Below are 12,323 nucleotides of genomic sequence, written 5' to 3' on the forward strand. Positions count from 1 at the left end.
CCAGGATCTAAGCCAAAGGCAGACACTTAACCAGCTGAGCCAGTGAAGTATCCCAGGATTTAGTGATGGATCAGACACTGAAAGTGAATCAAAGGAGAGGTTTAAGGATGATAGTTAAATTCTGACATGTTAAATGGAATGAAGTATGCTGTCCTTGATTAGAATAAGGAAAACCAGAGAATAACCACTTAGATATAGGGTAGAGTGAGTATCATGAGTTTGATTTTGGAAATATAAAGATAAAAAAGAGTATTTCCTCTCTATTGCCTTACAAGCGACTTTTTTTTATATGTATTTCACCTTTGGAAAAACAAAGGCTTCAGAATGACAAGTTATTGTTTAAAGTTCTTTATTTCTTGCATGTGTGAGACTTTATATAATCTCTCTGAACTTTAGTTCTCATAAGTAAAATGGGGAAATAATGATAATCATATTACCTCTATCTCATGGTTGCTTAAAGGTCAGAAAGATGTAGGTTGGAAAATCACTTGTGAAACCATTATCATTATAATGGTACATATTTTTATATTGTTTCTTCTTATCTGTAAGAAGTGGAGGGATGCTGCCTCTGAAAGGTAAACCAGGCACATCCCTGGACATTAGTTTCTTAACATGAATTTCTAGAATCAAAAGTACATATACTAAACATGAAGAAAATGTAAACCATTAAAAAATAAAACAAAATGAGAATACATGCATTTATTCTCAGATCCTAAATACTCAAAAGATGTCTTCACATATCCTACATGAAAGATATTTTCTGTTCCCCCCATGTTTGTTATTTCTAATAATTATTGAGGTATTTGAATGCAACAGGCATAATTTTAATGAGTTTACATGCAATAATCCATTTAATGCTCAAAATAGCTTCAGTAAACTTGCTACTTTTACCACCAATTTATTGGGGAATATGAGGTTATATAATAAGTTAAAAGGTTATAATAGGTTAAAGATCTATACACCAAAAACTGAACCTAGGCAGATGGTTCCAGAGGTAACAACCATATTCTTACGCTAAATTCTGAGTTATACTCCACTGTACTACATTAGGACAATAAATAATATATTATTTTATGTAACTGAAACATATCAAATCTGATAGAAAGTCCTATTATTAACTTGTAAGAGAACAAATCACCATTTTTAACCATGTTGAGGATTATAACCACCACAGGTATTAATAAATCAGTCCTCTCTGCCTAAGGAAATACTACAAAAAAGGGGAACTAAATATGCTCTGGAGCTCATTTTCAATAAAAGCATGCTATTTTACTTTAAATAATGTTAAAGATAACGATTTTTTTCACATTGGCCATGGTTTTCTTAAAAGTATTATGTATGGGGGCACCTGGGTGGCTCAGTGGGTTAAAGCCTCTGCCTTCGGCTCAGGTCATGATCCCAGGGTCCTGGGATTGAGCCCCACATCAGGCTCTCTGCTAGGCAGGGAACCTGCTCCCCACCACCGCCCGCCTGCCTCTCTGACTACTTGTGATCTCTGTCTGTCAAATTAAAAAAAAAAAAATCTAAAAAAAAATATGTATGGCAGATTTGAACACTAAAAAAGAAAAATCATTATTACTTTGAGATAGTTGAGTTATTTAATGAGTAGGAAAGGCTTTTTCCTTATTATTTCAAAACAGTAGTAACCCTGCTCTGTGAATCATGCTTCTAAAGAAAAAGAAAGAACAGATTAATAAGAACTCTCTCAGCTATACTTGCTCAAGGAAGTGTGTAACCATGACGCAAGAGAATCTAATGAAATATTCAACAGGCATGTAGCTACACATTATCTATGAATTTATTATTTTAACGAGTTACTTTTTACTCTGTCATTAATGTACTTCAACTTATAACTATTGGAATGGATGACTGTCTCAACTTTTTTTTTTTTTTAAGATTGTATTTATTTATTTTACAGCAAAGTGAGAGAGGGGAGGGGCAGAGGGAGAAGGAGAAGCAGACTCCCTGTTGAGCAAGAAGCCTGATGTGAGACCCAATTCCAGGACCCTAGTGTCATGACCTGAGCTTAAAGCAGATGCCTAGTGACTGAGCCACGCAGATACGCCCTGTTTGAATTTCCTAAGAGCAAAATTTATTCTTAGCAACTCAGTACTTTGAAAGAACCAAAGTTGAATTTCATGTACTTCTTTAAACAAACAAAACAAAAACCTTATGATACCTGAAAGACATTCAGCCAATTCCAGAGTCATGACATATGCTTGCTTCTCAGTTTCATCATATTAGATGAAAGATTTAAGAAGGTCAAATGATGGAGGGTCCTAGCTGACAAAGTATATGAGAGTCCTTTAGGAAAGAATCACCAATAACTCTGTAAAGGTCAGATGAGTTATTATACTTCGACTTAGTTTTGTTTTAGAGGTAAAATAAAAATCTGATAAAATAGTCAAAGGCCAAAGTAAAAATAAAAGAAATCTCTGGCAGTTGTGAAAATAGGAAAATAGGTGAATGAGGGTGAGAAATGAATATATATAAGTATAAGCTAGCAAAACAGATTTTTTCGGAAGAGAGGGAAGGAAAGAAAAAAGAAGGAGAAAGAAATGAATTCACTATCTAATGTGTACCAATGGTGTGTGTATTCAGGTAGGATCAATAATTTGTGTTTATTGAACCATTGTAAATACTATAAACAAACTAGAATATTTAATGGCATGCTTGAAGGATTTATAAACTCAAAATTATATTAAACAAATCAGTAATAATTCCAATTTTAATATTGCTACATCACAAAAACATCTCACAGTGTCTATAAACGCATTCACAGGGTCACTCCAATTATATGTTGTTGTGTTCAGGCTATTATTTACTGTCCATATGGTGTTTTTAAAATAATTACATGGTAAATGTTTTATATGTTCAGGTAACATCTAACATTGTTTTGGTACAAGCTTGCTTTGGGGCCATTGCTCTTTCTTGCTACACACAGAATGACATGACCTGCTCTACTGAAGATCTCAGTTACATTAGCACTGTATGATATCTAGTTGTAGGGGAAAACAATAAATGCTGTACATTAATCAAAAAGTATTGGTACATTTGTAAAGAATTCAAAGTATTTCAGGGATCTATAACAACCTATTAAGAATTAGTATTTTACTTCACTTTTTTAAATGTTGCATTTACTCCACCAACCTTCGAGGAATTACTGTCTTCACTACTTTTATGGATGGGGAAATGAAGTTTAGGGAGACTAAGTAAAGTCCAACATCATGGGTGATAAGATAAATTATGTGGAAACAAGAAGGTAGAAGGTTTAGGTTTGTTTTATTTTCATTGTGTTTCCTTCCCATAAAGAAATTAGGAATATAGACTAGGAACACACACACACACACACACACACACACACACACGCACAGATGCAGATGACGTGAAACATAAACATATACAAAAGCAAATCTGACAAAGGGTAAATATATATTATCTTTCTTCCCAGAAACACTTCACAGTTTTGCAGAAGAGGAAAATACTTTTGTCCCTTTTTCTCACTTACAGAAATTAACTTCAACCTGAAATTTTTTTCCAATATACCAACAGATAGTTTAATAGTTTCCAAGTATGATTTGGAAATATTCTTATGTGTTGAAATATGAACATATAAGTACTGTCCCTTTGCATTACTAATAAAGTAGTTGGTATCATATGGCTATCCCAGGGAGTGTAAAATGAAATACATATTCATATATCTTCTATTTACTAATTTATAAGGCAGGCACTGAATATTTAATATCTGTATGAATTAATAGAAAAGCCATAATGCCAACAAAATGGATAGGCTATGCTTGAACTACTCTTCCTGCTCCTATCTCTCTCTTAGCTATCTATCTGCAAGAGATGTAATAGATAAGGCCTGGGATTTTAAAAGGTCTTACATTTTCTTCAGCTTAAGAGCCTCTAATAAAAAGCATCTGTCTAATATCCAAGATTTTCATGACATACACTATCCAAAATGTTGGATTACTTGCTAGGAAATCAGTGCAAAGAGGTGATGTCACTTTTTTAAAAATTTTTAATTTTTTATAAACATATATTTTTATCCCCAGGGGTACAGGTCTCTGAATCACCAGGTTTACACACTTCACAGCACTCACCAAAGCACATACCCTCCCCAATGTCCATAATCCCACATTTTAAAATCAAATACCATCTGAGTTCAACCTAAAATAAATTCTAATGTAAATTCAGTTTCCTCTCACAAATTTCATTAGAGTACCTCTTTTCATTAAATCTCTAACATAGCCTGCTGGATTGACAAATACGTTGGGCACATTCATGGAGAGTTTAACTTGCAGGAAGTGGGAAACAACCTTGGTTAAAGTTGCAAAGGACAAGAAGTAGAGAACAGAAACCATATGCTTGTTGCACATTTTCTGTAAATACCAAAGATTTAAACCAAAATGGGAAGACTGCAGCTGAATATTTCACTTTGTGCCTCTGAGTGTGGCATCTGTGTGCCTAAGGCTCCCACTCCAGACCACAGATTTATTTGCCACGTTTGAATCTCTAAAGATTCCTCTCTGTGATTCATTTCCTCCTCAACCATTCTGCAGAAAACTAAATTCTCTTTCACTTGCTACAGAAAGTTTTATCAACAATAACACCACAGTACAGAGATTATTGCTTTCAGCTGCATGGGCAGATGTAGGCACACTCATGTCTAACTTGCTAATTGAATAGATCTATAAATTATCTATGAGTCACAAATAGACATCCTGCAAAAGAAGTAAATGGAGTGCTCAAATTAGCTTTCCTATTCTCCTCAGTCTCTTACATTTTTAAACTTTTCTTCACATCCTAACAGCACATCATGTTGCTGTTACTTCTGGTTTGATTTTTGTTGTTGTTGTTATTTTTCTCTCATTTAAAAAATACATTTCTCTTGGTTTTGTAATTTTATTTTTAAAGTTGAAACTACTGTATTTTTCTTCTAAATCAATGTTACAGAAAATATTTACTGAATGCATCCTGCATTTCACTTCTGTGTTGGCCATCTCATTATTGCTTGTAAGTAATCTTAAAATATTTTGAAAGGCATGGGGCGCCTGGGTCGCTCAGTGGGTTAAGCCGCTGCCTTCGGCTCAGGTCATGATCTCGGGGTCCTGGGATGGAGTCCCACATCGGGCTCTCTGCTCAGCAGGGAGCCTGCTTCCCCCTCTCTCTCTCTGCCTGCCTCTCCATCTACTTGTGATTTCTCTCTGTCAAATAAATAAATAAAATCTTAAAAAAATATATTTTGTAAGGCAAATACTTTGCCCTCATGGGGACTGAGTCTTCATTTTTACTACATAATCAAATCTCCTTTGATATTTTGAGTTCCTATTTAGGTAAATTCCAATATTGTTTGAAATGCAGGGAGCCATATTTGAATTTTAGCTTGTGAAACTGAGGTATAGAAATTTATTTTGGCTACAATCTCAAGTTTTATACAGATAGATAGAAATGCATAGACAAGTCATACAAATTTCCTTCAATGCCCCCATGTTTGAATCTGTTGGACATAATTTGATAGGTTTAAAAGAAAAGGGCATGGAAGGTTGATTGGTTCATTTATCTGTCACTAAAATCCAATCTTGAGTCACTGCATTATGGAATTTTATCACCTAAAATCAAATGTCCTTTAAATTCAACTACTATATCTCACTTAGGAAAAATAATAATACAGAAGTATCATGTACAGAAGTAAGATCATTGCAGTTAGAACATTTATATTTGAAACACATATTTATTAAGTTATTGGCAAGCAAGTTCAAATAAGTCCCTTAACTTTCCTGAACTTCACTTTTTTTTTTTTTTCTTCACTATGAAAATGCTTTAATGGCGGCGTCTGGACAGCAATGTGACGTCAAGACAGGAAGGAGAGCAAGTGCACACAGAGAACAGGTTGTGAGTGAATAAAGCGTTCACACCGCTTCCACGCGCTTCACCAGGTAACAGCTCTAGGCCACCTCCTCCTCGGCCACCTCCTCCTCCGCCTCCTCCTCGAACTCGCCCTCCTCCTCGGCCGTGGCGTCCTGGTACTGCTGGTACTCGGACACCAGGTCGTTCATGTTGCTCTCGGCCTCGGTGAACTCCATCTCGTCCATGCCCTCGCCCGTGTACCAGTGCAGGAAGGCCTTGCGCCGGAATAGGGCCGTGAACTGCTCCGAGATGCGCTTGAATAGCTCCTGGATGGCCGTGCTGTTGCCGGTGAAGGTGGCAAACATCTTAAGCCCCCGGGGCGGGATGTCGCACACTGCGGTCTTCAGGTTGTTGGGGATCCACTCCACGAAGTAGCTGCTGTTCTTGTTTTGGACGTTCAGCATCTGCTCATCCACCTCCTTCATGGACGTGCGGCCCCTGAATACTGCGGGTCAGGTGTTTCTATAAAAAGGCAAAAGTTATAGTCAGTATTTAGTTCAATCCCTGTGACTTAGTATCCATTTCAGAAATGTTTTCCCACAAATTTCCTTCACAGAAACATTGTGACATACTATACATTAATGTATTTGGTACAGTATGAGGTATGGGAATATAGTAATTTTGGAAACTGTACAAACATAATATACTTTGTTATAATATTTTACTATTAAGGTCAAATAGGATTATTTTGGTTGGAGAAGGCTTCAAAGGTACCTATTCTTTATACAATATCAAATATAATCCTTCAATAACACTTTATTTTTTTTTTGAAGATTTTATTTATTTATTTATTTGACAGAGAGATCACAAGTAGGCAGAGAGAGAGAGAGAGAAGCAGGCTGAGCAGAGAGCCCGATGCAGAGCTCAATCCCAGAACCCTGGGATCATGACCCCAGTCAAAGACAAAGGATTAACCCACTGAGCCACCCAGGTGCCCCAAACACTTTAGTGCATAAAATATTATTTTTTACATTTTATAAGTGAGAAAAAATTTCACTTACTCAAAGTTGTATAGTTACAAAATAGTTGTAAGATTTAGATTTAAAATGAAGGTCTGTTTGATTTTAAACCTTTGTTTTTATCCACTACACTGTAATGGGCTATGGGGTCAATAACTAGGAAAACAAACACCCAGGTGTGATGTTCCAAAGAAGGTGTCTTCAAAGGTATATATGGCTCTTGGAGAGAGTTATATATATATAAACATAATGTCATGGTAGAGAGATGGAATTGGGGGAAGGGAGCAAGCAAAAATAGGGAGAAAGTAGAAATAAGAATGCAGAGACCGTGAGGACACAGCAACAAGTTCCAGGGAATACAGAACTCTGTTTAAAATGAAGATACAAAAAAAAAAAAATTCTATACAATAGAAAACTGCTTCAGTCAGAATCGCTCGATTATAATAACTTCTGTGTTCTAATGGCTTCAAACAACAAAGCATGGTTCTCATTTATATTTCATGTTTATTATGGGTTGGCTTGGTGTTGGGGTTTTTCCCTCTAAGATATCCTCATTCTGTGGCCTAACAGTGACAGAATATCATTAATTTGAGCATTGCTGATTTTCTTAGTTCTATCTGCTGTAACAAAATACTACAGGATTGGTACTTTATAAACAATAGAAATATGTTTCTCATAGTTCTGAAGGCTGAGAAGTACAAGATCAAGGTGCCAGTCACATTCTGGTGAGAGCCTGCTTCCTACTTCATTAGGCACTGTGCCTTCCTCCTGTGTCCTCAACATGATTGAATGAGTAGAAAATCTCTGTGAGACTACTTATATAAGAACACCAGTCACATTCATGTAGGCTCCACACTCATGACCTCCAGAGGCCTTACTTCCTAATGCCATCATTTTGGGGAGTTAGGATTTCAATTATGAGTTTCAGGGATCACAACCATACTAAAGCACTAGCTGCCATGGTGGTAGAAATAGTGTCCTGTCTTAAAACCTCTGCCCAGTAATATCATATCTCACTTTGTCCCCAAATTTTCATTGCCCAAAGAAGGAAATGAAGAGTAAGATCCTATCATGTACCTAAGAGGAAAGCTGCAATATTTAGTAAACATATCTGGAACTTCCCAAGTTCCCTCCACTTCTAGGGAATAAATGTTTACAAATAAAGGGGAAAGAGATTCAGTTAAATGGAATATAATTTATGGGAATATCTGATTCAGTGCCAAATTATAACCACTGAAATCCACTGAAGGTCCAAAAAAGGAAGATTTTGAGCAAAAGCACAATTTTGGGGAAAGGCTGGCAGAAAACCAAGCTAAACATGAATCAGGACTCACTACCAGTGCTAGAGTCTAACAAAATGAAAACTTCAGGAACTAAAGGAAACAAGGCAGAAAGGTATCAGACAGGGGGGATTTTGCTAACAAAAAATGCAGGTGAGGTATGATGACTATAAAAGGTGAAATCAAATTATAATGCTTACCACTCCAGCTACAGAGCAAAAGTTTGTTCTTTCTACAGTCAGTATGATAGTGAGAAAAGAGCTACTACTGATACCTTTTAACAACAGACTTTGTAATCCTAGTGGAAGACTGGGGTACTTAGGTGGCTCAGTCTGTTAATTGGCTGCCTTCGGCTTAGGTCAGGATCCCAGGGTCCTGGGATTGAGCACTGTGTCAAGCTCCCTGCTCAGTGGGGAGCCTGCTTTCTCTCTCTCTCTCTCTCTGCTGCTCCTTCTGCTTCTGATCTCTGGCTGATGCTCTCTCTCTCTCTCTCAAATAAATAAATAAAATCTAAAAAAAAATCCTAGTGGAAAATGACCTAGAAATAGTTCCTGGAACAACAGAGAGGTCTGAGAAAAGAGAGATGGGATTGACAGGAATGAAGAAATTCAGTAAACACACATATGGGCTACCTAAAATTCTTGTGTTTCTTGACATTCCAACAAGACCAATGAAAGGCGGGATCCATGATTCCTGAAGATGGAAAGAGACATGCTTGTATTTATGGTGGCATGTAATTATGAGAGGGTGAGGACTTTTAATGTGCTCAAGTCAAGGCTATTTTTATCTGGGCAGGGTGGGGAGGAGAAGAGAGAAGCATGTTTGAGTCTCATATGAAAAAGACCAAAATTCACAGCAATGATTTTCTTAGCTTCTTCTTTACTTCTCCAACCCAAGCAAACGCTTTCCTTTGTTTCTTATTATATTATACATGAGTTATATAGCATGATTGTGGCTGAGATTTTGAACTGAATTAAGATAATTAAGGTTTCTAGAATCTGTTAAGATTTTCATAGGGACCGGATGAAGCTTGTTAGAGAAGTTCCTATAGAGAAATATAAAGAGATATGTATTATAGAGATCATTTTAGGCCAAGGTATATTTTACCTAAAAATTTATAATTATATTCCAAAATGGCCTTCAAATACCAAAGCCAGAAAAGTGATTATAAGTGTTGAGGATAAAAGTGGAGTGAAGACACAAATGGGAAGATAAATTATGAGATCAGAGGTTATGTTAGGTAACTGTATAAACATGAGATACATATGTTTATATAACATAAGAAATTATTTAATACATTATTTAACATAAGAAACATAGGTTTATAAATGGAGTTGTTTTGGCAAAAACCCCAGGAATGAATAAATGATTGTCTAAAGTATGACTAATATGGTAGACCATGTAGAAGTTATAGAAATTATGCATGTCTTAATGGCAGTTATTAAATTCCTCTTGTGTTATGAACTAAAGCTTCCCAGGGATTACCAGGAAGATACCTGAGACATATTACATGGCAGTCAGTGTGCCCAGGATGATACCTCCAGCCCATCTTCATAAAAATAGTCCAGGCACTAGAGTAATCTGTGGAATCCCAGATCTCCCATAAAGTACACTTTTAATATAGGTCATTGACTATTGCCACCTGTTACTTTAAGAATGGTATAAAAGACCAAACCAACACTAAATAAGTTGCCTATTATATTCAGGTGTGTCCTCCAGAAAACAGATGCCAGCACAAAGTTAGAAATACAAGGAATATCTGAAATAACACAGAAGAGATAAAGGAGAGAAGAAAAAGTAGTAGGTAGGGTAAACTTGCAGATAATAATGCTGGTCTGACATATATGAATGGAGAGGGGCATGGAAGGAGGATTGGGAAGGAAGTTGCACCCTACAGTGCAACTAAGAAAGTCTCATCCAGCCCAGCAGGGAATTCAGGTGTAGAGATTACCTAAAGAAGCGTTCTGCACGGGGCAGGAATGACTATAGGCCCCAGATCTTTAACCAAGTTCAGTTACTAGCTATGGCTGAAGACGACTCAGCTCAAATTCTGCAGCAGGTCTCAAAGGTGCTGCAGCTGGAGCCTTCAATTAAATTTACTCTTTACACCTGATTGCCTGGATCTTTCTTTACAGGAGAGCCAAGTAACTAACTTCCATGGCCTCCACATATTCCTATGACGTTCTATAATGCTGGATCAAATTCTGAGCACTGCATTTTACACAAGGTATAAGTAAATGAAAGTAGCTACATAGAGCTGGAATTGAAGTAAAAAATGAAATGAATAAATAGAAGATATTTGATCAAGATAAAAAATAATTAAGAAATGCCTGATAGAGCCCTGAAATATAATAGGTAGGGAGAAAAAAAAAAGAGTATATTTATCATAAGTTATAAGCAAGATCCATTCCACCAAGGAGTGAACTTTGCAACCATGAGTATTGAACAGTAATGACAGTTTAAAAAGTAGCATGTTCCTCTTCCCTAGTAACACTCAAGCTGAAGTTAATTAACTACCAGCCAGGGATACCATATAGGGCTTACTTAGAAGCACTATACGAGGCTGTTCTAGGAGTCTTCCTCTCTTATCATTCAGTGTCATTCTGTGAATTTTCTAGACTTACCTACTGTAGAATTTAGAGAAACCCTCTTCATTTCCCACACTATTATTTTATTTATATGAATGGAATAACCACAAAACAGAGAAGCTTTTGGTACATTTCCAGTGAACACCTAAAGCTGTAGTGTAATACCACTTCATAGTCATGCATTACATCTCATGAGATAAAGAGGAAGAAATCCTTGGTGTCATTCTTTGTGTTCCAAGTGCTTTTATACATGTGATTTCATTAGTTCTTGGGTCATTCCTGTAAGGAAAATTGGAGGTCAGATATTCTCCCTTATCCTCATTATGAAGACAGCAGAATGAGAAGAGAAGAGGAGATGACTAAATCAGAAATCTCAATAATTTGGGAGTATAGTTAGAAATAGAAATCAGGATTTTTGTTCCAAGATATTAAAAATGAATAGTTTTAAAGCTGTTTTTGTAACTTTAAACACAAACAAACACAATCCAAGAACGACATGAAAAAGCAGTATTCACCCTGTGGGCCCAAGTCTGCTCTCAGAGTGAATTTCCATTAGCCTCTTTGTGATGTGTAACTGCATAGAGACTGATGTCGTGATATGACTCCAGGTTTTTAATAGAATGCTCAGTAGACCCCAGAATGTAAAGCAATAAAATCATAATCTGTCCTCTGAGTCAGCACAGCAGTATAAATTGAATGGTGAGCCACAGAAATAACTTGTCCTATAACTCAGCCTGACAAAACACAGATGTCATTATTACCACTAATTAATATGTAATTACCTGACATGTATCAGGTGCTGTTTTGTTCAACCCAATAGAAAAGGGCAGAATGGGCACATAGAAGACAGCATACCTTAGTAGGGGGATAAGAGAAGAAAAGACAGTGAAAACAGGAGGGGAATAAAAGCATTTAATCAGATATGGAAAGACCTGGATTTTGTTGTGGCTTTGCCACTAACATTCTCTGTAACCTTGAGCAGTTTACTCAATATCCTTGAATATAAATTTCTTATTTTATAAAATAACATGAATTAATAAATAATTCTGAGTGCTATTTATCTCTAAGATTCCATTAATGATAACTAACATCCTTATACTTTATACTTTACAGACTCATATCCTGAACTACTTCACATTGACTGACAGGTTACTAAGGATGTCATTTACAATCTCACTCCTACTTAAACTCCTTCCATAGTACAGTAATCCTGTACTCCAGTTAACGGAGAGTATCCTTTAATCTCAGTATAAAACAAAGAGATTATTTTCTCAGATATACTTTGGTATAGATTGTTCTTGTTTAACACTTTTTAAGTGACACAACCATATAAAAAGACTAGTGAAAAAGTAGGCATTAAGCAGAAATGGAGGAAGATAAAAGAATTGAGACTGGAAGATACGCTCATTCCTCTCTTATAACTGAAAGTCAGAATCATAGCTAAATTTTAGTGAGATATCACAGAAATATAAATACCTATGATATTTATGCTAGCAAATATACAAAACTAATCTTTTGTTATATATTATTATAGAAAACACAGGACATCGGGAGAAATAGTGTCAGAACTGTCACTTACTTTT

General features: G+C 36.1%; 1 protein-coding gene across 1 annotated transcript; it reads right to left on the minus strand.

The window, feature by feature from the left end:
- Positions 1 to 5,951: 5,951 nt before the first annotated feature.
- Positions 5,952 to 6,338, minus strand: LOC309840262 (tubulin beta chain; the record flags this gene model as incomplete). Its single annotated transcript, XM_082682352.1, has 1 exon — positions 5,952 to 6,338. One exon carries the CDS (start codon positions 6,336 to 6,338, stop codon positions 5,952 to 5,954), a length of 387 nt encoding a protein of 128 aa, XP_082538478.1.
- Positions 6,339 to 12,323: the final 5,985 nt, after the last annotated feature.

The sequence above is a fragment of the Mustela nivalis genome, assembly GCF_964662115.1.
Source record: "Mustela nivalis genome assembly, chromosome: 9".
In the NCBI taxonomy this organism is placed as follows: Eukaryota; Metazoa; Chordata; class Mammalia; order Carnivora; family Mustelidae; genus Mustela; species Mustela nivalis.